General features: G+C 40.6%; 1 protein-coding gene across 1 annotated transcript in view; it reads left to right on the top strand.

Moving 5' to 3' along the window:
* The first annotated feature begins 3,759 nt into the window (after nt 1–3,759).
* The window catches only part of LOC121464512 (signal-regulatory protein beta-1-like), a 31,753-nt gene continuing 8,600 nt past the window's right edge, over nt 3,760–26,912 (top strand). Inside the window, exons 1-2 of the mRNA XM_041677544.1 lie at nt 3,760–3,832; nt 17,555–17,905. Of these exons, the coding sequence (XP_041533478.1) occupies nt 3,760–3,832; nt 17,555–17,905 (424 nt within the window). The remainder of the gene's footprint in view (nt 3,833–17,554; nt 17,906–26,912) is intronic.

A 26,912-nucleotide genomic window follows, 5' to 3' on the forward strand; every position in this document is an offset into this window, starting at 1 on the left:
AGGATGTCATCACTTTTTTCTACTGTGTACTGCTCCATTGTGTAAATGTACCACATTTTCCTTATCCATTCTTTGGTCGAGGGGCATTAGGTTGTTTCCAGGTTCTGTCTATGACAAACAATGCTGCTATGAACATAGTTGAGCACACATCCTTATGGTACAATTGAGCATCCTTTGGATATATCCCAAAATGTACTCATTCATAAGTGGCTTTTAGACATAAAGCAAAGAAAGCCAGCCTACAATTTACAATACTCTTTCTGATGTTATTTCTGGAAAGGCAGGCAGAACTCTGGGCAAGATATCCTGGAGATTTTTACATACCAACAAGGTTAAATTTTGCCTTTTTACCTTTCGTTCCTGGTCATCAAATTCGATAATTTCCTCAATCTTTTCAAATCTGCTTACCACTGCCTTTTGTAATATCTGGATCTCCTGTCCATTGTTCTGCTCTAATGCCCTCATTGAGGATTCCAAGGTATGAAGTCTGTCCAGTAGAGATAATGTCTCATCCTTGCACATAATCTTTATAGCATACATATTACCTTCCTGTAGAGATATTCTATCAGTCAATCTGTCATACCCCTTTGACAGAGTCCAATTAATACATTCAACAGTGAGAATTCTCCCAAATAATGTTTCATCACCCACTGTCATTGATTGGGTTTTATGTGCCAAGTCGGCTGTATCCTTCTCCAGAATGCTAGATCTTCCTTTAAATAAATTACCATCAGCCTGTACCATTTCTAAAAGTACCTCAGTTGACTAAATTTTGTTAATTAAATTGGTAGTATCCTTCTTCAGATTTATAACCTCTTTTCTGAGAAGCCTGGCATCAATCTGTAAGGACTATACGATTTCTAAAAATGTCTCATTCTTAGCCCTATTGTTAAACCATATTTTTAAGAAAAAAATATTGAGGACAAGACTAATACCCAGAATCAAAAATAGTGATGTAGAAGGGACATCATATAAGTCTTGTAAAACCTCATACATGGTGTCAGTAAAGAGGCTATTGAAACTTTGGATGGTTAGGTTGTCTGACATATTGCTCTTTTAAATTATCAAGTTATAAATCTTACCTATGGTTGATTTTGGACTGCAGTAGGTGCAATAACTGTTACCTGCCAGTAGGTGTCACGAGCCACCTACAAAACAAACCTAGCTGGGTTTAGCAGGACACCTGGAGTCACGTGACTGGTCTGAATCTGATTTCAGCATGAAATGCTGAAAGATATTCTTAGATCAAAAAATAATTATTTAATAGAACCACAGACCGTGTACACCTCAGTGAGCCATGCACAGGAATAACAACATAATGGAAGTCACTTGGGTAAATCCATATCTTGTCTGAGTTTCCACGCAGTGCAGGCTGGTGAGGCACAAGCAATGGTGTAAGCTCATGTGAACTTGAAGCTGCTCCAAGGTGTGTAATGGGATAATATAAAGAACTGTGGCTGATCCATAGCAAGAAAAACCGCTATGTGAGGATTCTATATAAACTCCAGGCTCCACACACAGGCCGTGGCCTGCTGAGGAAGGGCTTGCACCAAGCAGGGCACACCCCAAGCCAGTAGTGTGCATCAGAGCTGGGGGGTTCTAAAACCAAATGTTCAGGCACCAGATGAAAATGGAAATCATAAAACAATCCCACACCAGTTCAGAATTATGAATGATAAAAGGCTTATTAATTTAAGGGAAAAACTTTGAAATCACTGTCCTAGATAACAGTCCTCTGCATGAACAGGAACAAAGGCTAGCAGCTGGAAGCAAGAGCCAGAAGCAAGAGAGCAGGCTCACGTTTAAAGTTGCTGTTACAGTATAAGGGACCATGTCCAAGTGGGCTGGTATCTTAAAGGCTATTGGCTGAAGGAGCAGAATGTGTTCCCACAGCACTTCCAGTCTTTCTGAGATGCTTCATGAATAAAAGCCTACAACTTTAAATGTGTATCTGCAAATTATAAAGTCTTTATAGATATGATCTGCCTGTGTCAGTGTACAACAGAGCTACCATTTGCCTTATTCAGATTATTACTATTTTAGTCACCATGTCAATACTACTATAGACCAATACTTGAATATTTTGCAGCAGTTAAAGCATGGGATGAGGAAATGATAGGCTGCAAATCTACAATGTCCAGGGTTTTAAACTTAAGAGTTTAGCATCCTTTTGGTGGACAGAGGTGGTGCATGTCTTTAATCCCAGCATTAAGGAAGCAAAGACTATAGATCTCTCAGTTTAAGGCCAGCCTGGTTTACAGAGTGAGTCCCAGGACAGTCATGACTTCAGAGTGAAACACTGCTTATAAAACCAAAAAAGAAAGAAAACCTCTTTTTTCCTGGATCCTAATTGAAGAGTTACTAATACAAGATGTCTTGATCGTGCAGATCTAGTTTAAATACTAGAGAAGGAGAAAAGATTACTTTCCCTAGGCATATTACTGAGAATGGCCTGAAATTGAGTCCTTTTGTAGGGGTACACACAGAACTCAGAGGTATTTGTTGGTACCATGTGCACTGGGCTGGCTAGGAAAATGGGAGGACCCCTGTTTTGTCTCCAGAGGCTAGGGCGGCTCAAAGGCTGTGTGCTCACATTGCCTTGGTATACGTCACAGGAAATTCAGACAAAGTGCTCCACTGGGGTAGTTTCCTCCTAGAGTTTGGGTTCTTGTTTTGCTTTTGGCCCTCACCTTTCCCTTCATCCTTGTAGAGCTGGTTCAGGTTCACCCATGTGACTACTAATTGTTTTCCCACCTTTTTTTCAATTTGTAGTTCTCATTTTTTTTCAAGGCTTTCTTTCATTTCTGTCTTCTCCAGCAGGCTTAAATTAGTTATTTCACTCATGGTGTCCTGGTGAAAGGGGGATGGGTGCATGGGGGCTTTGGAATGTTAGGTATTTTTTCTTGGATGGTCTGTTCTTGGGTGGTATGTGAGTGATCTTTCCGAGAACCAGGTGTTGCCTTAGGGTAAAATAAAATTTAGGTCTCTATTGAACTTGTCAAGGCTGGGTCCTACAGTGACTATTTTGTTGATCTTGTATTGGTTGGTGAGAATGTAAAGTAGTATAGGTATTATGGAAAACAACAGAGAGATTTCTCAAGAATTAAAAATAGGAGGACAGGAGAGATGGCTCAGGGCAAAGAGTGAATGCATAGTGTTCTTACCAACTTCAATGCCCAGCACCCACACTGGGTGACTCACAAACAGCTGTAACTCTAGCTACAGAGTGACTGACATCCTTGTTGGACTGTAATTTGCACTCATATGCACAGACACACATATGCACACATTATTTTAAAAATATGTAAGCAAATCTTTAAAAAATAGTACTACTAGATGATCTAGCAATCTCACAATTTGTATGTATATTCAAAGAAAGTAAAACTGGGATGTTAAGTAAGTCTGCACTTCATATTCATCCAAGAGTCAAACTATGGAAGCAGCATAAGTATCAGGTGAGTAAAGACACTGTCATCTATGAGAATTTCATTTACTCATTAAATAAAAATGAGAAAGCAATTCCTAGGCATATCTCACTCAGTCCCTCTAAAATGCATGATAAATAACTCATCTACTCCTTTAGCCTGCAAGACTGTGTGTCTATTTCAAAATAGCCAGTTTGGTTCCTCTTTCAGCACAATACAGTCACACCCCTTATACAAAATAAGATATACCAGACTAGAACCTTGTATCTGCAGATTAGCACCCGGAATCTTGCCAGCACAAACACTGAACTGAGAAAGCTCCTTGGCTCTCAACATGCTTGACCTGGACTCCTGGCCTCACACTCCTCACAGTGTCCTGCTGCTGGCCCTACTGCTGGGACTCTCAGGTGAGCATATCTTAGGAGTACAATCATATCTCCTGTGTGAAAGGGAAAATATTGACTCAGGACCCCCAAGTTCAAGTTCTCAGACCCAGTTCTCGGGACAAAGATTTATTACTACAGAGGGACAAATAAAGAGCAGAAGGAGGGAGAACATGAGCAAGGAAGTCAGGACTGAGAGGGGTATGTCCACCCACTGAGACAATGGGACTGATCTAATGGGAGTTCACCAAGGCCAGCTGGACTGGGTCTGATGGAGCATGTGATCAAACCAGACTCTCTGAATGTGGCTGACAATGAGGGCTGACTGAGAAGCCAAGGACAATGGCACTAGGTTTTGATTCTACTGCATGGACTGGCTTTGTGGGAGCCTAGTCTGTTTGAATGTTCACCTTCCTAGACCTAGATGGAGGGGGGAGGACCTTGGACTTCCCACAGGGCAGGGAACCCTGACTGCTCTTAGGACTGGAGAGGGAGGAGGAGTGGGAGGGAAATGGGAGGAGGTGGAAATTTTTAATAAATAAATATAGATAGATAGATAGATAGATAGATAGATAGATAGATAATGACAGAAGACAGAGGAAGAGGGATAAGGGGAAGAGAACCAGAGAAGGGGAACTGGGATATTTGTCCTGGAAAGAGAGGAGACAAATTTGGCACACAGGAAAATGTAATTTTATAAAGGAAAAATGGGAAAACCCATGTTAGAAAGAGGTGCTTAAGTTTAATTGGGCATGTTAATTATGTGAGCTCAAGAAGGGTTTTGATTGCTGGATTTTAATACATTGATAGCAGAACATTGGCAGTCAGCCTCAGGAAAAGGGATTGTCCAAATACTGGAACAGACCTTAGGGGACTAGCTTCAGAAATGTAATCTGATGGTTTTTAGCAAGGCAGAAAGAACTGGGGAGAAAGTCAATGTCTGTTAGAGCCACATGCTCCAGTGGGCTAGTGTCCCCTTCACTATGAATAGAACTGAAGGGTTCTAGGTAAACAACAGACTGCCACAGGAGAGAAGCTCAGAACATTGTTCATTTTCTAGAGGCAGTGTCTGGAGTACTGCTCTGTGAGTTCATGGGTTGCCACGGGTGACCAGAAACATTTAATCTGGAAATCATTAAAAATTAATGATTAAATTTTTCTTTTCTTTTTCTTTTTTTTTATTATTTTTATTATTGAGAAAAGGAGAAAAAAAAACAAGTTTCCACCTCCTCCCAGCCTCCCATTTCCCTCCCCCTCCTCCCCCCCTACGCCCCCTCCTCCCACCCTTCTCCCCCTCCCCCCACTCCTTTCCCCCTCCCTCTCCAGTCCAAAGAGCAGTCAGGGTTTTCTGCCCTGTGGTAAGACCTAGGACCTCCCACCTCCGTCCATATCTAGGAAGGTGAACATCCAAACTGGCTGGGCTCCCACAAAGCCATCACATTACGTAGGATCAAACCCCCGTGCCATTGTCCTTTGCGTCTCATCAGCCCTCATAGTTCGCCATGTTCAGAGAGTCCAGTTTTATCCCATGCTTTTTCAGTCACAGTCCAGCTGGTCTTGGTGAGCTCTCAATAGATCAGCTCCACTGTCTCAGTGGGTGGGTGCATCCCTCGTGGTCCCGACTTCTTTGCTCATGTTCTCCCTCCTTCTGCTCCTCATTGGGACTTTGGGAGCTCAGTCCAGTGCTCCAGTGTGGGTCTCTGTCTCTATCTCCATCCATCACCAGATGAAGGTTCTATGATGATATGCAAGATATTCGTCAGTATTGCTCAAGGATAGGGTCATTTCAGGTTCCCTATTCTCAACTGCCCAAGGAACTAACTGGGGACCTCAGCTTGGGCACCTGGGAGCCCCTCTAGGGTCAGGTCTCTTGCCAACCCTAAAGTGGTTCCCTTAACTAAGAATTGTGGTTCCGTGCTCCCCTGTCCAACCTTCCTTTATCCCAATCCTCCTGCTTTCCCAAGGCCCGACCTCCTTCCCTTCTAACTTTTCTCTCCCCATCTCCCCTTACCCCCAACCCACCGCACCCCAAGATCCCAATTTTCTCCCCGGCAATTTTGTCTACTTCCCTTAGCCAAGAGGATAACTATATGTTTTTCCTTGGGTTCCCCTTCTTACTTAGCTTCTTTAGATTCACCTATTGTAGACTCCGTGACCCTTATTTATGGCTAGAAACCAATTATGAGTGAGTACATCCCATGTTCATCTTTTTGGGTCTGGGATACCTCACTCAGGATAGTGTTTTCTATTTCCATCAATTTACATGCAAAATTCGAGAAGTCATTGTTTTTTACCGCTGAGTAGTACTCTAATGTGTAGATATTCCATACTTTCTTCATCCATTCTTCCATTGAAGGGCATCTAGGTTGTTTCCAGGTTCTGGCTATTACAAATAATACTGCTATGAACATAGTTGAACAAATGCTTTTGTCATATGATAGGGCATTTCTTGGGTATATACCCAAGAGTGGTATTGCTGGGTCCAGGGGTAGGTTGATCCCGAATTTCCTAAGAAACCGAAACACTGACTTCCATAGTGGTTGCACAAGATTGCATTCCCACCAGCAATGGATGAGGGTACCCCTTCCTCCACAACCTCTCCAGCAAAGGTTATCGTTGGTGTTTTTGACTTTTGCCATTCTGACAGGTGTAAGATGATATCTCAAAGTTGTTTTGATTTGCATTTCCCTGATTGCTAAGGAAGTTGAGCATGACCTTAAGTGTCTTTTGGCCATTTGAACTTCTTCTGTTGAGAATTCTCTGTTCAGATCAGTGCCCCATTTTTTAATTGGGTTAATTAGCATTTTAAAGTCTAGTTTCTTGAGTTCTCCATAAATTTTGGAGATCAGACCTTTGTCTGTTGCGGGGTTGGTGAAGATCTTCTCCCAGTCAGTAGGTTGCCTTTGTGTCTTAGTGACAGTGTCCTTTGCTTTGCAGAAGCTTCTCAGTTTTAGTAGGTCCCATTTATTCAATGTTGCCCTTAATGTCTGTGCTTCTGGGGTTATACATAGGAAGCGATCTCCTGTGCCCATCTGTTGTAGGGTATTTCCCACTTTCTCTTCTATCCTTTTCAGTGTGTTCGGGCTGATATTGAGGTCTTTAATCCATTTGGACTTGAGTTTTGTGCACGGTGAAAGATGTGGGTCTATTTTCATTCTTCTACAGGTTGACATCCAGTTGTGCCAGCACCATTTGTTGAAGATGCTTTCTTTCTTCCATTGTATACTTTTAGCTCCTTTATCAAAAATGAGGTGTTCATAGGTTTGTGGGTTAAAATCCGGGTCTTCTATACGATTCCATTGGTCGACTTCTCTGTTTTTATGCCAGTACCACACTGTTTTCATTACTGTAACTCTGTAATAGAGTTCGAAGTCAGGGATGGTAATGCCTCCAGAAGATCCTTTATTGTATAGGATTGTTTTGGCTATCCTGGGTTTTTTGTTTTTCCATATAAAGTTGATTATTGTCCTCTCCAGATCTGTGAAGAATTTTGATGGGATCTTGATGGGGATTGCATTGAATCTATAAATTGCCTTAGGTAGAATTGCCATTTTTACTATGTTGATCCTCCCAATCCAAGAGCAAGGTAGATCCATCCATTTTTTGGTATCCTCTTTAATTTCTTTCTTCAATGCCTTAAAGTTCTTGTCAAATAGATCTTTCACTTCCTTGGTTAGATTTACCCCAAGATATTTAGTGCTGTTTGTGGCTATCGTGAATGGTGAAGCTTCTCTGATTTCCCTCTCTGCTTCCCTATCCTTTGTGTATAAGAGGGCGACTGATTTTTTGGAGTTGATCTTGTATCCTGCCACATTACTAAAGCTGTTTATCAGCTGTAAAAGTTCTTTGGTGGAGTTTTGGGGGTTGCTTAAGTACACTATCATATCATCTGCGAATAACGAAAGTTTAACTTCTTCCTTTCCAATTCAAATCCCCTTGATCCCATTATGTTGTCTTATTGCTATTGCTAGAACTTCAAGCACTATATTGAAGAGGTATGGCGAGAGTGGACATCCTTGTCGTGTTCCTGAGTTAAGCGGAATGGCTTTGAGTTTCTCTCCGTTTAATTTGATGTTAGCTGTCGGCTTGCTGTATATAGCTTTTATTATATTTAGGTATGACGCTTGTATCCCTAATCTCTCCAAGACTTTTAACATAAATGGATGTTGAATTTTGTCGAATGCTTTTTCAGCATCTAATGAGATGATCATATGGTTATTTTCCTTCAGTTTATTTATATGCTGGATTACATTGATAGATTTTCGTATGTTGAACCAGCCCTGCATCTCAGGAATGAAGCCTACTTGATCATAATGGATAATTTTCCTGATGTGTTCTTGGATTCGGTTTGCCAGTATTTTGTTGAGGATTTTTGCGTCGATGTTCATGAGTGAGATTGGCCTGTAATTCTCTTTCCTGGTTGAGTCTTTGTGTGGTTTTGGTATCAGAGTACCTGTAGCTTCATAAAAGGAATTAGGTAATGACCCGTCTGTTTCTATATTGTGTAATACATTAAGGAGTATAGGTATTAGCTCTTCTTGGAAGTTCTGGTAGAATTCCGCATTGAAACCATCTGGTCCTGGGCTTTTTTTGGTAGGGAGGTTTTTGATAACAGCTTCTAATTCTTCGCGACCAACAGGTCTGTTTAGATTGTTCACCTGGTCCTGGTGTAACTTTGGTATATGGTATTTAATTAAAAAAGTGTCCATTTCTTTTACATTTTCCAGTTTCGTGTTATACAGGCTTTTGTAATAAGATCTGATGATTCTCTGAATTTCCTCTGTGTCTGTGGTTATGTCCCCCTTTTCATTTCTGATCTTATTAATTTGCGTATTCTCTCTCTGCCGTTTGATTAGTTTGGATAGGGGTTTATCAATCTTGTTGATTTTCTCCAGGAACCAGCTTTTTGTTTCATTGATTCTTTGGATTGTTTTCTGTGTTTCTATTTTGTTGATTTCAGCCCTCAGTTTGATTATTTCTAATCTTCTACTCCTTCTAGGTGAGTCTGCTTCTTTTTTTTTCTAGAGCTTTCAGGTGGGCTGTTAAGTCTTCAATATGAGCTTTCTCTGTTTTCTTTAAGTGGGCACTTAGTGCTATGAACTTTCCTCTTAGGACTGCTTTCATAGTGTCCCATAAGTTCGAGTATGTTGTTTCTTTATTTTCATTGAATTCAAGGAAGACTTTAATTTCTTTCTTTATTTCTTCCTTAATCCAGGTATGGTTCAGTAGTTGACTGTTCAGTTTCCATGAGTTTGTAGGCTTTCTGGGGGTAGCATTGTTGTTGAATTCTAACTTTAATCCATGGTGATCTGATAAGACGCAGGTGGTTACTAATATTTTTTTGTAACTGTGTAAGTTAGCTTTGCTACCGAGTATGTGGTCAATTTTCGAGAAGGTTCCATGAGCTGCAGAGAAGAAGGTATATTCTTTCCTCTTTGGGTGGAATAATCTATAGATGTCTGTTAAGTCCATTTGCTTCATTACCTCCATTAATTCTCTAATTTCTCTGTTAGGTTTCTGTTTGATTGACCTGTCCATTGGTGAGAGAGGAGTGTTGAAGTCTCCTACTATTAGTGTGTGTGGTTTGATGGCCGCCTTGAGTTTTAGTAATGTTTCTTTTACATACGTGGGCGCTTTTATATTAGATATTCAGGATTGAGACTTCTTCCTGATGAATTGTTCCTGTTATGAGTATAAAATGTCCCTCTCCATCTCTTCTGATTGATTTAAGTTTGAAGTCAACTTTGTTAGAAATTAGTATGGCCACACCTGCTTGTTTCTTAGGTCCATTTGCTTGATAAGCCTTTTCCCAGCCCTTTACTCTGAGTAGGTGCCTGTCTTTCTGGTTGAGGTGTGTTTCTTGTAGACAGCAGAACGTTGGATCCTGTTTTCATATCCAATCCCTTAGCCTGTGCCTTTTTATAGGTGAGTTGAGCCCATTGACATTAAGTGATATTAATGACCAGTGGTTGTTAACTCCGGTCACTTTTTTAGTAGTAGGGTTTGTGTGTTTCCCTTCTTTGAGTTGCGCTGGTGAAAGGTCTCTAGATGACTGAGTTATTGTGGGCATTGTTGGACTCCTTGGTTAGTGATTTTCCTTCTATAATTTTCTGTAAGGCTGGATTTGTGGCTACGTATTGTTTGAATTTGTTTTTATCCTGGAAAATTTTGTTTTCTCCATTTATAGTGAACGAAAGCTTGGCTGGATATAGTAGTCTGGGCTTGCATCCATGATCTCTTAGTTTTTGCAGTACATCTATCCAGGACCTTCTGGCTTTCATGGTTTCCATAGAGAAGTCAGGTGTAAGTCTGATAGGTTTACCTTTATAAGTAACTTGGCCTTTTTCCTTTGCGGCTCTTAATATTCTTTCTTTATTCTGTGTATTTTGTGTTTTGATTATTATATGGCAAGGGGATGTTTTTTTTTTGATCCAGCCTATTTGGTGTTCTGTATGCTTCTTGAACCTTCATAGGTACCTCTTTCTTCAGGTTGGGAAAGTTTTCTTCTATAATTTTATTAAGTATATTTTCTGTACCGTTGAGCTGCACTTCTTCTCCTTCTTCTACTCCAATTATTCTTAGGTTTGGTCTTTTTATTGTGTCCCAAATTTCCTGAATGTTTTGTGATGAGAATTTGTTGGCTTTGCTGTTTTCTTTGATCAGTGTGTTTATTTTTTCTATGGTATCTTCAGTGTCTGATATTCTCTCTTCTATCTCTTGTAATCTGTTGTTAGTACTTGTTTCTGCCATTCCTGTTCGTTTACCCAGATTTTCCATCTCCATTCTTCCCTCAGTTTGTGCTTTCTTCATTGCTTCCATTTCATTCTTCATGTCTTGAACCGCTTCCCTAACCTGTTTGATTGCTTTTTCTTGTTTCTCTTGGTTTTCTTGCGTGTCTTTGAGCGATTTATTCATTTCCTCTACCTTTTTGTTTGTAATCTCTAATTGTTTATGGCAGTTTTTCACCTCCTGTTTAAGGTCCTCTATTATTTTCATATAGTTCACTTTTGAGTCGATTTCTTCTATTTCTTCAGGAGTAGGGTGTACAATTCTTCTTATTTCGGGATCCCTGGTTTCTGGTGGTGTCATGTTGCCTTTCAGATTGTTGGAGGAATTCTTGTATTGGCGCCTTCCCATCTCTTCCTTCAAATGGAGCCAGGAGAGGCCTGGTCTCTTGGTCCAGACTTTGCTGTGATTGACTCTCAGGGTATATCTCTTCAGTGTAGAAGCAGGAACCGTTCCCGTCCAGATGGGATTCCTCCTCAACCGTCCTGATGGGATTCCTCAGCAACTAAACAGGGCCGCTGGTAGCCCAATGATCCAGGGCCAACAGGATGAATGGAGCAAGGGGGGGGGGATGGTATCCAGGAGCGCGCAGGAAGCCTGGCGCCTGAGCTGAAGGTGCCCGGCTCCCTTACAGGGGACCCTGAGGCCTGCCCGGCTGGCAGGCACTCACCGCTCTGGGTGGGTCGCCTTAGTTTTGATTAAATTTTTCTAATATTAGAGCTGACAAATTTATTTTAGTAGAATCCCATTTAAATCCATGTAACTCTGAGTCCCATCAGAGACAGCATGTCAGTTCCAAAGCAGTGGATGGCCTGTCTCCACACTCAGCACTCTCCGCTCCCTTCCTGAGTCAAGGGCAGTGACATGGCTAGAGGGAAGTGTCTCTGGCAGTACTCAGCCATCATCATCCTTCTCACTAAGTTTCCTCATTCTGTCTTCCAGTTCCTTCCTCATCTAGAGGGAAGTGTCTCTGGCAGTGCTCAGCCATCATCCTTCTCACTAAGTTTCCTTATTCTGTCCCCCAGTTCCTTCCTCATGTGACCACAAACTTCTCACTGAGTGCTCCTGTCTTACTAGTGCCAGGGCATTGTACCACAGACTGGTAATCAATACAATAGTCATTCATTTTCTCATAGTTCTGGAGGCTGGAAACGCAGGGTCAAGATGCCCACTAAGATACTTTCTTCCATGATGCCTCTCCTATTGTGAATCGTACCTTCTCCTTCTCTCCACACAGGATCTCACTTCATACTGTCTCTGTGGATCTTTTGTTTCTTGAAATGAAAGCAGTCGCATTGGGTTAAGATCCACCTTAATTGACTTTTATTCCTTCAAAGACCCTGGTTAAAATACAGTCACATTATGAGGTACTGGGCTATGGCTTTGATATGTAGAGTGTAAGCAATTCATCTATACCAGGTACTCACACATCCCTGATCTTGTTGATATTCTCCAGAGAGCTTTGTTTCCCTTCTTCATCTCATGGTAAGGATTATTGACACTGTGAGTGGTCCCTGCTGATGATTCTCAAAGATTGTTTGTCCTCAGTTCCTTCTTTGTCTGTTAGAAAAACCTGATGACTTCAGGTCAGGGCTTATCAGCCCTCAGGCTCCCCACTTTGGTTAGGGGAGCTATTGTGTCATCTGATAATAGAAGTCAAACTTTTAATCTGTCCTCACTGTACTCTCGCTGCAGCTGATACTAGCAATGATTGATGAGACCTTCTGGAGATGTTAGCACTTTCTGAAACTTTTGTTTTTTATTTTCTCAAATTAATATATAATTACATCTTTTTTCCTAGTCCCATTCTCTAATTCATTGACTGTTTCTTTAACTGTTCTCTCTCTCCCTCACTCTCTTTATATGCATATCTCCTCTGTATCTCTGTTTTTGTCTCTCTTTCAAACACACACACACACACACAAACACACATTTTCCCAAATATATAAAAACAATTTGCTCAGTCCATATACTGTTACTGGAACAAGGACAACACCAATACACACGATAACATTAAAGGAGAATATTTTTCTCTGACAGACATTGTGTGCCCTTGCTCTGTATTTATATTCACATTTCGGCCTTGCTTGCATTATTGCTGTCTCTATACCATGATCATCTGTTTTCCTACAGTCTTCAATGCAACAGAAAAGCTAGTAGATTGAAATTTCTAAACTGGGATATTTAGTGCGACTTTGGCTTTTATTGGCTAATTTATCTTAGGAATTTACTTAAGTATTGTGAAGTTGTCTAGTACAAATGTCATACTTGGAGTATGAAATATACCCAAAAATTTGTGTATTAAAGCCTTTGTTCCCAGCTGATGGAACTACTGTGAGAGATGATTGGGTGTTAGAAGGTAAGGTGGACATGAGCAATATTGTCCCATTACACACTATCTTCATGAGGAGGTTCTGCTTCCCCTGAGACCACAGCAATGGAGCCAGTCAGCACTGTGATCCCTGAACTCTCTGAACATGGAGTCTGATGTGATATTATTTCTTTGCACCCTCCAGTATTTTTCAAATCAATAGAAATATAATTTAGCAAGCCATAACTATCACCTACCTAGAGGTAGATGCAGCTCCGTAATCTGGACCAAACTCTGTTGAGGGAGATGCGGGTCTTTTCCCACAGCCCGGCTCCTGGCTGCCTGGCTAGCTTATACCCCGAAATAACAACACACAAACTGTATTCATTTAAACACTGCTTGGCCCATTTCTATTAATGTGTGTAGCACCCCAAGGTGTGCTTACCGGGAAGATTCTAGCCTACGTCCATCCTGGGTTGGAGCTTCATCGCATCTGCCCGGGAGAGGGGAGCATGGCATCTGAGCTCACTTCCTCTTCCTCCTAGCATTCTGTTCTGTTTACTCCACCCACCTATGTTCTAACCTATCAGGGCCAAGCAGTTTCTTCATTAGCCAATGACCTTCCTCCATCAAAACTCCATGACACTATGCAGATACCCAGTATCAGTGAACAATCCATGACCCAGAAAATCAGCTGAGGAATTACCTTTCAATATCATGAGCGTAAGCACTCACCATGTAGAATGTACTCCACTGTTCTGCCTCATGTGGGCCTACATGTCAGGTTAAGGCTCTTGTCACACTGCCACAGCACAGAAGAAGCAGCAGAGGCACAAACAACCCTGATGGCAATGTCTAGAGCTGTGGTTTGAATTCAAGCTGATTGACTGAGGTCATAGGATTAGCAATCACTCCTCCCAGAGACTTTCTTCTATCCCATAAGCTTTAGCTGGTGAAATGAGGACAGGGTCTATGGGTCTCTGCTCCTGTGCTCTTCAGCTTTCTCCTTACATGCAAACAGTTTTTATTTGAAAATGTCATTCACATGGGAAAGGTTTCTATTTCTACATAAATTAGCAATTTCAAATGGGTGTGAGTCACATGGGAAGATGCTCATTGAGCAAATCACACATACGGGAGAATTTGTTGAGTCCTGACTATGAAGTAGAGACTGTTGACAAAACGGATTCACTATCCTTCACTTTTACTATTGTGTAAAGTGCTCTTTTCTCTTCTTTGCTGAAACGATTTTCTTCTGCGTCCCATGGCACTTGAGAGGCTTGAGTGAAGCTGTTGTTGCTGTTCCCCTGGATATATTGAATACTGAGGCTGCACCCCCTATGGTAGTGTTCTGGGATTTCTGTGGACTCATGGATGAGGGTGTAAAGGACTGTCTACCTTCCACGACTCTAACTGGATGAAGTCAGAAACTCTTCCCTTGCTTAGATAGTACACAGTTACTGCAGCCTGGACTCTAGAGATGGGACAGAGAAGAAGGATGGAGTTTCTCCCAAGCAAACCTGTTATGCAGACTCCAGTTCCCCCTAAATCAGCTAAAGCCAAGAAGGACGGATGCTTCTACTAGATGTGATCATCTTCATCCATGCAAACAAAATTTGATGAAATTCTCAAATCCACTCTTCAAAGCAGATCTCACAGATGTCAGGATAATTAGTTCAGTTTTCTGTTCTCTCCTCCCAGAAACACAAGGTCCTAATCACTCACTTGATGACTTGCTTCTCTCTCTCTCTCTCTCTCTCTCTCTCTCTCTCTCTCTTATTGGTTGCCTCAAGGAGCAGTTGGCTACTGCTTTAGTTCTTTGTGAAAGATGAGGTGGGTCCTAGGCACATGATATTGAGTTTTAAATCTCCCCATATTTACCATTTTATTTTTATAGAATCAAATTACTTTGTAAGCATCAAAGACATTATTTCATCTTAGTTTCTATTAATTATGTTAGAGCATCACTGCTAATAAGAAATGTTACAGAGGAATGGCTACTACTCGTGTGTCATGTTTAAGTAAGTAAGTCTATTGGAAAAGCAAGCCATACATACTGCTTCTATACTTTTTGTTTAATCTCTGTCTCTATATTATAGGTCCAATTCCTCAATAAAATTTGAAGTTACAACTTTGTTTTTAAATACAATATTAAATCAGTCCACAAAGTTTTGAGAGTTGCTACATTTTCAAATTCTGGACTTAACCTTATCTTAATACAAAAACTAATTAGGTCTTTTTAATCTTTATGATTTTTCTAAATTTTTTCTTAAAAAATTTGGTCTAGGGATTTAGGATTTCCAGTTCAACAAATTATGGAACTTTGAGAAAATTATTTATATAATTTTACACATAGCTATGCCAAAATGTAAATTATTATATAGGCTCACATGGTCTACCCCATTCCCATTATTTTTTCTCATATTTCACTTTTAATCAGTAAGTATTCTAAGACTATCAACATGCTTGCTAGATTTGTTATTACTCATTATACAACTTTTAATTTCACAAAGTTGCCCTTTGCTTTTGGCTTCATTTATCAAGGGAAGCAGATTTTCCAAATCAGACATTCTTGTTTGAGACCTAGCAGTGCCTCCCATCCTTCTTAGCAGCTCCAGGTGTATGTCTTTCCCTAAGGCTATTAATGAGAACCACAAGGTAGAAGATTAGTCACCATCGTCAAAAAGCCTAGTATAAGTTGGGAGCTTGGGATGCTTTATGAAATTTTAAAATTCAGAGTACAGTCAGAGTTGTATGGTCTTCTGAACTAGGCCTTATTCTCTGGGATTCTTTATTTCAACACAAGGGAAACCCATTAGCATTTCCTGAAGGACAGGTATTGATATCTCCAATCAGGTATCATTGTATAATCTCAAATTTTTAACTACAAAGCCTGTTTTCTCTCTTGTGTTGGTCCCATAGTTTTGCATTGTGTGGAATCCTGGGTTTTATTTAAATTCTGGATGTGTTTTCTCTTTTAGAACTGTGACTACACACACTGTCTCATGGCCACCTGGATGCTAACACTTCTGATAAGAGCTGTGATCCTATCATTTAGCAGAACGAGATGAGTCACGCTCCATCCAGGCAGCACTCAGCATTCTCTTTCTACTCTGCTTTTGTCTGTTGGATTCTTGTGTCTGCTGTGTGTGTCTCTGAGTTTCTCTCACACTGAATTAGATCAGTTGTTGGAGTTATAGGTCTTATATTTTAATAAACCAGGAAAGTTTTAGACAACAGTTGTTTTCCAATAATCTTGTCACTGCACTCCAAATTCTTCAACTTCTTCTCTTTATTGTACCTCTGCCACTGCAGCGCTGCCTGAGTAATGTTATAGTACACATTTTCATGGTTTTAGATATTTTTTGTAACCTGCTAAATCCTCTGTGGACTCTGTCCATTGGACTAATAAATTTTATACCCCTCATGAGTTGACTCCTCAATATCATTTGGTTCCTTCTCATAGTTTCTCTCAGTTTGGTGTTATATTTTGCTATTCAGACTCTTCACTTTCTTCAGTACTTTTCCTTACTTCCCTTTTGCTCTTTTCATATCTCAAATGAATGTTGCACAGTCTTGGTCCAGTAGTATAAGACAGTGTAGTACAATGCAGTTCTACAAGATCACCAAAGTCCAGGCAAGAAGGGGCAGAAGTGTCAGCTATGGGACTTAGAGTAACTGGGTAAATAGGGTGTTGTGATGGGAAAACAGGCGACAAGAGAGAGTGTCTCCAGGTGACAACATCATCTGCAAGGGAACAAACACGGCCTCCTGGAGGGTGGGACACTGTGACCCCTTGGTAGCTGCCATGTCACACCAAACTAGAACTTCTGACCTCCAAAGCGTGAAATAAAACGTTTCTGTTGTGTCAAAGCATTACCTTTGTAGGAATCTGTTATGTCATCCTTGAAGTTAATATAATGTTGGGACCAAAGGGAGATGGTTTGGGGGTTATGACCACTTGCTATTCTTCCATGGGACCCAGATTTAAGTCTGAGCACCCACATGGTGACTTATAACTATGTATAACTTCAGTTCCCTCTTCTAGATTCCTTGACCACTAGACATGTGTTTGGTGCATAGACAAACGTGGAAGAAAAATACCAATACACATAAGATTGATTAATTAATGTGATAATAATACATATTTTAAAACTGGTAACTTAAACCGGGGTTTTCTTTCTCTAATTAATGTGCATGTTATTACATTTTGGGAAATATCTATGACATTATCTCTCCACCTGGTAAAGCAACACCCCTGACTTGGGGCCTGACCTAAAATCTGGTAATCAAATGTACATCTCACTAACTATACCTCACACTTAACATTTACGTCCCACTGGTCTCAAAGAGTCATGTAATCACATCCAATGCTATTATATAAGAAGTGCAACATGCCATGTGCACAGAAAATGAAAACCAAGCTGATACTGGCATGAAAATCTCAAACAGAATTGGGGCTTTATGAAAATACTGCCAAAGACTCTGTTTCTGTGACTCATTTCCTCATCTGTTACATTTGTTTGCTAAGAGACCCAAGTGAGGGGAACTGTGATCACCTCATGCTGAGGTCTAGTTTATGACAGTATTTGATGACAAACTAGAGGAACCTGTGGGTTCCCATCATCACTAACTGACGTTTCCTGCAGGAGCAGCTACAGAGGACCTGAAGGTGATTCAGCCCGAGAAAGCAGTTTCGGTCAGTGCTGGAGAGTCAGCCACTCTGAACTGCACTGTGACCACTCTGCATCCTCTGGGGCCCATGAAGTGGTTCAGGGGCACAGGACAGAGTCGACAACTAATGTATAGTTTCACAGGAGAGAAGTTTCCCAGAGTCACAAGTGTTACAGATACTTCAAAGAGAAACAACCTAGACTTTTCCATCCACATCAGTAATGTCACAACTGATGATGCTGGTACCTACTACTGTGTGAAGTTCCAGAAAGCAGACTCTGACAAGGAGTTTCTGTCTGGGGGAGGCACAGTGCTGTATGTCCTTGGTAAGTACTGCATTGTCCTTGTCCCTCTGTAACGGCGTAAATGAATGCAGACAGAGTGTAAAAATATATATATAGCTTTAATGTAGAAATAGACTTACAGAACCACCGTTCCCGCGGAGACCAGGAAAGCAGAAGCCAGAAGCGACAAGCTTGGAGCTTGCTCGCCAAATTTATAGGCAGACATTAGCCCGAGGCGAACACGCCCCTTAAGGGGCGGGACTTATCCCTACATCTCCCCTTTTTGTCTAAATAAGACAGAACTAAACCAAATACAACTACATACAATAACAACAAATAATAAATACAACAAACAATATTGAGAACAAAAGCTTTGCTAAACATTCTATCTCAAGAAGTCCAAATAATGTAAAGAGTAACTACAATTATATAATCTTCAACTCAGTCAAAGATCTGAGAAGGGAATAAACACTACTCAACAAACAAGATATATCCAAAATGTGCAACAATTGACAGAGACAACTGACTACCTGGGCAATCACCCAAAGTCTCGTTTGCAACGTTGAGTCAACCAATTTTGGCTAAGGCCTAACATAACTGACATACCATTATTAAAGGCAAGGAACTTTGCAAAACTATCTTACCCTGTCTTGGCAAGATATGACAGTCCTGTTTTATCCATTGATGCACACTCTGTATCTGTGTCAGTGGTTGAGGTATGGGCATTTCTTTGCCCAAAGGCCAGTTCTGCCAAATAGAAAGGCTCCAGGTGGAGTGTTTTTGGTGCTCAACATTCTCTCGGGAATAGAGTGGTGTTGCCAGGAGCAATTGTGTCTCACTATCACGATACTCTGGGTTAGATTAAAGGCCATTTTCTACAGCTCTTTGAAGAGGTTGAAGATTATCTATCTATACTGAGTATAATCTCTATATATCTAAAGAACCTGATTAGTCTAATTATAAATGACAAACTTAGATGACAATTAGTCTATATAATTCTCAATATCTATCTAACTTAAAGAATAAGACAATAAATGACTGTGAAACAAATGAGGACAATGGCCTCCAAATATAAACAATGTACAAATATACATTGCAGTAGGTAAATATATATCAATACACAAATATTATATAAGTATCTTAATCAGAGGTAGAAATGTAAACTGCAATATGGTAAATATATACAATATATATATCAATACAATATATGTCAATACATAAAAATGTTTTAAACAGAGGTAGAAACATGCATGCGTACAATAGTCAATCTATACCAATATATTTGTCTATTATCCCATCATCCCTCTTTTTTTTTTTTCAAAATGATCCCTGAGCTTATAAAATTCCTCCCCCAACCCTCAATCATATACTAATTATAATCAACCCCTAAATGATGTCCCTAAACCCAAGGGCAAACTTTACTGGGAGAGGGGACGTCGTTCTCTAGAATTACTTCCAGCTGTCATAGGGGCGACGTTCTTTCTGGGGGATCCTGTGAAAGTAAAATGATGGTTAAATTTCAAGATAATGTCTTTTAAAATTGCAAATAGTCTCTGAGTATTTTGTGCAGGTCTGGCCAAAATGTTGTATAAGATGTGCACCATTTCAGCTAACCAAGTTGGAACTGTCTTGTGCAGCTGGTACCAAAAGCAGGTCTTGTAGTAGCACTATCAGTATCATGACGTCATATCAACCAGGTGGAGTTGTTGTTATGGGGCCCCATCTTCTTCCTGGAAACTTCAAATGTCACTTCAGGAAAAACTCATTGTTCATTATGAAAAACTTAAACATTAATCATATAGACATATATAGACATATATATATTCAATGAAAGACATGATAGATATATTCAATGAAAAGTATGATAGATATGAAGAAAAGCAAAGATGTTTTCTAAACTCATATTTCTTTCTGTCCCATATCATGGCTCTTGACATGAGACAGAAACTCCAGAAACTCTGGGTTTTTCTCTTACTAACAGGCTTGGAATTGGAGAGGGACTGAGCCAGAGTCCAACTTCAAAACCAGCTTTATAAATTTAGAAATATGGTTTAATATTACTTACACAACCCATTCAGTTGTCTTGATATTTCCTATTGGGCAGGTATTTTTCCATCTGTCAGTATCCAAACATCCAGGGTCCCTTGAATTTCTCAAAGATGAGTGTTTTCCTGTGGAGATAAGAACAGAACCCTGCCCCCATTCTATATGTTTTTCTTACCACCTGTATGAATATCATCGTTGTGGATGAGTTGTCATTTCTCCTTTCCAAGAGGTTTCTCCTCTTCAAATCGAAACTTTATTAATTTTGATGGTATCCACAATTTTTCTTCTCCTGTGGAAACAAGAGCAAAACCCCTTCCCCAACGTAGCACATCTCCTGGCTTCCACTGAGAGGTCAGCACATCTTTGAAATAAATCGGTTGATTTAGTTCAGCAGACTTTTCCATTATCCAATGTCTTTCTGCTGCTGTCGTTCCTTTCTCATTAGCGTTAAGAAAATTCAAGGTTAATAAAGCATTATGTAATCTATTTCTGGGGGTATTTTCAGTCCCTTTCTGTTTGTTCAGCATATCCTTTATAGTACGATTTGATCTTTCTATAACTGCCTGACCTGTAGGATTATTTGGTATACCTGTAATGTGTTTTATATTATAATAATCAAAAAAGCGTTTCATTTTCTTAGATACATATGCTGGACCATTATCTGTCTTTATTTGCGCAGGTATACCCATGATGGCCATAACTTCCAATAAATGTGTGATTACTGAATCAGCCTTTTCTGAGCTCAGGGCAGTAGCCCATTGAAAACCTGAATACGTGTCTATGGTGTGGTGTACATATTTTAATTTGCCAAATTCTGCAAAGTGGAACACATCCATCTGCCAGATTTCATTCCTTTGGGTGCCCTTTGGATTAGCCCCTGCAGGCAGTGGCGTTTGGTTATAGAAAGAGCAAGTAGGGCATTTCTTTACAATCTCCTTAGCTTGTTGCCATGTAATTGAAAACTCTTTCTTCAATCCTTTGCTATTAACATGATGTTTTTTATGAAATTCAGAGGCTTGTAGCACACTACCAATCAATAATTGATCAATTTCTGCATTACCTTGTGCTAGAGGACCTGGCAGACCCGTATGGGATCGGATGTGTGTTATATACATAGGGCAAAGCCTGTTCCTGATCAAATCTTGAACCTGGAGGAACAATGAGGTTAGTTCAGTATCATCAGGTATAAATTCAGCAGTTTCAATATGTAAAATAACTCTTTCTGCATATTGTGAATCTGTAACTATATTAATAGGTTCTTTAAAATCCCTGAGCACCATAAGAATGGCATATAATTCTGCCTTCTGGACAGAAGTATACGGACTTTGTTCCACCTTATCCAAGTCTTCTGATTTGTAACCTGCCTTCCCTGATTTATTGGCATCAGTATAGAATGTACGGGCTCCAGTTATTGGAGCATCACGGACGATTCGAGGAAGAATCCAAGAAGTTCTCTTTATGAAGTTAAGCCGCTTGCTTTTTGGATAGTTGTTATTAATGTCTCCCAAAAAATTAGCACAAGCTCTTTGCCATGGTTCATTATCTTCCCATAATTTCTTTAGTTCATCAGCAGTGAAAGGCACTATAATTTCTGCTGGGTCTATGCCTGCTAGTTGACGAAGTCTCAGCTTGCCTTTTATAATTAACTCAGAGACTTTTTCCACATAAGTTTTCAGTTTCTTACTTGGTTTATGTGGTAAAAAGATCCATTCCAAAATAATATCATCTCTCTGCATTAAAATTCCTGTAGGAGAAATTTTTGATGGTAGTATGACGAGAATACAATCGAGCTCTGGATTCACCCTGTCCACATGTGCCTGTTGTAATTTTTCCTCAATCATTGTCAGTTCCTTTTCTGCTTCAGCTGTTAATTCTCTGGGACTGTTTAAATCTTTATCACCATCCAAGGTTTTGTTCAAATGAATTATTAGATCAGGTGTTATTCCAATAGCTGGTCGTAGACTGGAAATATCTCCTAACAGTCTTTGAAAGTCATTAAGAGTCCGTAGGCGATCTCTCCTAATTTGTGCTTTTTGTGTCTTAATTTTTTGCAGACCTATTTTATAACCTAAATAATTAACAGAATCTCCCTTCTGAATCTTTTCAGGAGCGATTTGCAATCCCCATTTAGGTAAAAGTATCTTTATTTCTTCAAACAGTCTGTTCAAGGTATCCATGTTTGAATCGGATAACAAGATGTCGTCCATGTAATGGTATACTATAGATTTGGGAAATTTCTTGCGTATTATTTGCAATGGTTGGTTCACAAAATATTGGCACAGGGAGGGGCTATTTAACATACCCTGGGGGAGGACGGTCCAGTGGTACCTCCTCGAAGGTTGAGAATTGTTATAAGTAGGCACTGTGAAGGCAAATTTTTCTCTATCTTCTTTTTGCAAAGGTATAGTGAAAAAACAATCCTTTAAATCAATAACTATGAGAGGCCATCCTTTTGGTAATAAAGAGGGCAAAGGAATTCCAGATTGCAGAGGGCCCATAGGTTGAATAACCTTGTTGATGGCCCTGAGATCTGTCACCATTCTCCATTTACCTGTTTTTTTCTTAACCACAAATACAGGAGAATTCCAAGGGCTGGTAGATTCTTCTATATGTCCAGCATCTAATTGTTCTTGTACCAGCTGTTCTAAAGCCTGTAACTTTTCCTCAGCTAAAGGCCATTGCTTTGTCCATATTGGTTTCTCAGTCAACCATTTTAGAGGCAAGGCTGTTGGTATCTCTGAAGGGACATCAATTGCTTGTTCTTGTACAGCCCGAATGGCCGGTTTTCTCCGTTTGTAATATCTTTTAATATTATTCTCAGAAATATAGGCTCTAGATTTAGCAGGAATGTTAATTTCGGTATTCCATTGTTGTAATAGGTCACGACCCCATAAATTCATTGCGATATTGGCTACATATGGCTTTAATTTTCCTATTTGTCCCTCTGGCCCTATACATTCAACCCATCTCGTGCTCTGCCTTACTCGAGATAGGGTTCCAATTCCCAGGAGCTGAACATTTACATTCTGAAGAGGCCAACACGGATGCCAAGATTCTGGGGTAATGATACTTACATCAGCACCTGTGTCCAGTAGGCCAGTAATAAAAATGCCATTTACACACACTCTCAGTTTAGGTCTTTGATCATTTATAGAAGTTTGCCAAAACACACGTAACTTATCTTTCTGATCATTATTGCTTGTAACAGTAGGCATGGGGCTTCCTAATTGTCCTGATGAGGCACGTTCTCTGCAGAAACTGGATATGACTGAACCATGTTTGCCATGGGGGCCTGTGAGGCCCCCCCTCTCACGTTTCCCGACTGTATCAGGTTGCCTTGTCTATCTCTTGTAGACCTGCATTCATTCGTCCAATGTCTGCCCTTTCCACATCTTCTACATAAACCTGAAGGCTGAGTCCTCCTATTTCTGTTATTTCTAGAAGTTGCATTATTATTATTATTATTATTTCTGAAAGATGCATTATTGTTATTATTATTATTATTATTATTTCTGTAAATCCGTTGTCTACAATTCCTTTTCATATGACCCATTTTGCCACAATTAAAACATTTGGTATTCTGGTGTCTCCTTTTACCATTGGAAATTTCTTCTTCTACCCATGCTTCAGTGCCATAATCAAATGTATCAACATTGAGTGTATGCAAGACCCATTCTTCCAACGGCGCTGATCTGAGCTTTAAAGGACCCAAAATCCTTTTGCATTCCACATTTGCATTTTCATAAGCCAAAGACTCAATCATTATACGTCTTGCTTCTGGGTCAGATATCCCTATTTGTACAGCCTTAGTTAATCTTTGTAAAAAGTCACTAAAGGGTTCTCTCTGACCCTGTTTAACTCTGACAAATGATTCCATTCTCTGTCCTGGGTCTTGTACCCTGTCCCAAGCCCTTAAGGCTGCTGTAGTACACATGGAGAGTGTGTTTTCATCCAAATTAGCTTGTTCCTGAGGATCGGAAAAGGGCCCTTCACCTAGAATTTGATCTAGGGAAATGTCAATTCCCTTCGCTTTTTCCTGCTGTTCTAAGAGTCTAGCCTCTTGCCTGAATAAGCATTTCCATTTCAATTGCGGTCCACTCTCGAGTACCGCAGAGCTCAGCTGGAGCCAGTCTGAGGGGGTTGCTCTGCTTGTTGTGGCCCAAGATTTTAGCATCTCTTTAACAAAAGAGGCTTGCATCCCAAAAGTCATGACAGCCTGTTTTATTTCCTTGAGATCATTCATACGCACAGGCTCCCATGTATCCTCCTTGATGACCCTAGGGTTTTTGGAACCAATCACCTTCTCTGTTGTTATTACTGGAAAGGCAGGTAGAGCTGTAGGTAGAGCTTTGTGGAAATTGTCCCGGAGAGACTTACCCACAGATGTAGTTAAAATTTTCCTTTCTACCCTTTGCTCTTCTTCATCAGAATTTAGAAATTCCTCAATCTTTTCAATTCTATTCACCATTGCCTTCTGCAATGTCTGAATCTCCTGTCCAGAATTATGTTCCAAAGCCTTCATTGAGGATTCTAATGTATGAAGTTTGTCCGTTAGAGATAACATCTCATCTTTGGACATAATTTTTATGGCATAAACCGTGCCTTCTTGTATTGACAATCTTTCCGTCAATCTGTCATAAGCTTTAGACAAAATCCGATTGTCACATTCAGCAGTTTTGATTCTCTCAGTTAATGTTTCATTTCCTACAGAAAGGGACTGAATCTTATGGTCCAGATCAGCTGTTCCCTCTTCCATAGTAATGAATTTCTCCTTAACATCAGCCTGAAGAACTTCAACCTGATTCTTGAGAAGATTGTTATCAGCCTGGAGAACTTCAAACCGATTCTCGAAAAGATTGTTATCAGTCTGGAGAACTTCAACCTGATTCTTGAGAAGATTGTTATCAGCCTGGAGAACTTCAGACTGATTCTTGAGAAGATTGTTGTCATTCTCAATTGTTTTTAAGCGTTCAATCTCTACCTTAAGAATCCTGGATTCGTCTCGTAAAGACTTTATCATATTTCTATTATCAAACCATTTGGTGCCAATGAAAACTACGAATCCCAGAAGGATCCATATATGTGGGGTGATAGACACCTCTTGTAAAATCTCCCACATGGTACAATTAAAAAAATCATTAAATTCTTGAACAGTAATGTGTTCAGACATTTTATTTATAAAAGAAAATTTTTTTTACCTGCAATGATCGGTTCCTGCCAGTGGTGGTCTCTGTGTTTTTGGAGCCTGTCCTAGAACTAGCTCTTGTAGACCAGGCTGGCCTTGAACTCACAGAGATCCGCCTGTCTCTGCCTCCCAAGTGCTGGGATTGAAGGCGTGCACTACCAAGGCCTGGCAGGCCTCAAACTCACAGAGATCTGCCTGCCTCTGCTTCCCAAGTGCTGGGATTAAAGGCGTGCTCTACCACTGCCTGGCCGGCCTCAAACTTGTGATCCTCCTGCCTCTGCCTCCTTCAGCAAATCCTACCGGTGTGGGCCACCACAACCGGCCAAGTCACTTTGTAACAGACCAAATCTGACGCTGTGGCAGCTTTTGTTGCAAAACCACAATTACTTGAGCTTCTGCTAATTCAGGCAGTGGGGTTCCGCTGCAAAACTTAGCCAAGGCAGGCAGAATGGGCCTGTGTTGCTGAGTGTGTCTCGGACTCGGCACTGGGGCCGGAGTCACGAACTGAAAAACAGCACCGGGGAGGGTGCTGTGTTAGCTAGCGGGCTACCCGCTTGAGTCGAGGGCAAAATAGCCCGATGTTGGACGCCAAAATGTAACGGCGTAAATGAATGCAGACAGAGTGTAAAAATATATATATAGCTTTAATGTAGAAATAGACTTACAGAACCACCGTTCCCGCGGAGACCAGGAAAGCAGAAGCCAGAAGCGACAAGCTCGGAGCTTGCTCGCCAAATTTATAGGCAGACATTAGCCCGAGGCGAATACGCCCCTTAAGGGGCAGGACTTATCCCTACATCCCTCATATCTCCAACAGGTCAAAATGTGTCCAAGATGCTGTGATCACAATGAAGAATCAAGCCTGTGACCCTAATGCTCATAGGGTGACTTTACCCAACTGTAGGCCAAGGAAACTGAGGAGAGGACATGCTATGGGCTAGCAGTGCCATTTCTGGTAAATTGGGGTAAACCCATACCCTTGTCTGCCTCACAATACCTACGCTTCTCGATCTGTCCCTATCTAGTGGCTACATAAAGACAGCTGGTGCCTGTTCAGGGACAGCGACAAACCTGGCCTACTGCCTCCAGAGTGTCTTACCTCACCCAATTAAGTCTTCTCTTTCTGCCAGACAACCTGGACTTAGTGTATGCTAGGTTCCATTCTAGATGTCAAACAGATAGCAAGAAGCAGGCAAGCATGAGCTCTTTCCCCAAGAGGAAAATAAAATCAAGGCAAAAAGGGACACACCCAGGGCACAGTATGGTTGTCTTACTTGTTCTTTGTCCACAGCACACTGAGTTTGGTATGTGCCCACATTCACTGTGGAATTTCTCACCCCTGGTTTACATCTTTGTCTTGGGTCTCTCTGGAAACATTTTGAATCCTACTTGCACAGGCACTGAAGGTTCTAGGCAATGTAGAGTTAAGTCCTGGAGTTGATCTCCATGTAGACGATCTCCAATCACCAGCATAGGCATCAGGGCATTCACTTTGAACTTCCTGACAGAAGCCTGAAGTCTTATTTCTTAGTCTTGATTCTGGCAATTTTATAGCATGAAGATCATTCAGTCCATCCCTGTTGGAGATGTGAACCCAGTTTTCCAGTGCCCTGTCCATGATTACATAGCCAGCTGATGCTGGGATCTGTCCTTGAACGTACATCTGACTCCAGGCCAGATTCTTACAGTCTAAACAAGGAATGCCATCTCCATATAGCAGCCTGGTACATATGAGAGGCTGAGTCAGAATATTTCAAACTCAACTATAATTTCCATTTATCATCGGTTCCCCAAGATTTCAAGATGTTCCTCACATCA

The sequence above is a fragment of the Microtus oregoni genome, unplaced genomic scaffold (genome assembly GCF_018167655.1).
Source record: "Microtus oregoni isolate MIOR12 unplaced genomic scaffold, Mior012 000028F_ref0000031, whole genome shotgun sequence".
Lineage (NCBI taxonomy): Eukaryota > Metazoa > Chordata > Mammalia > Rodentia > Cricetidae > Microtus > Microtus oregoni.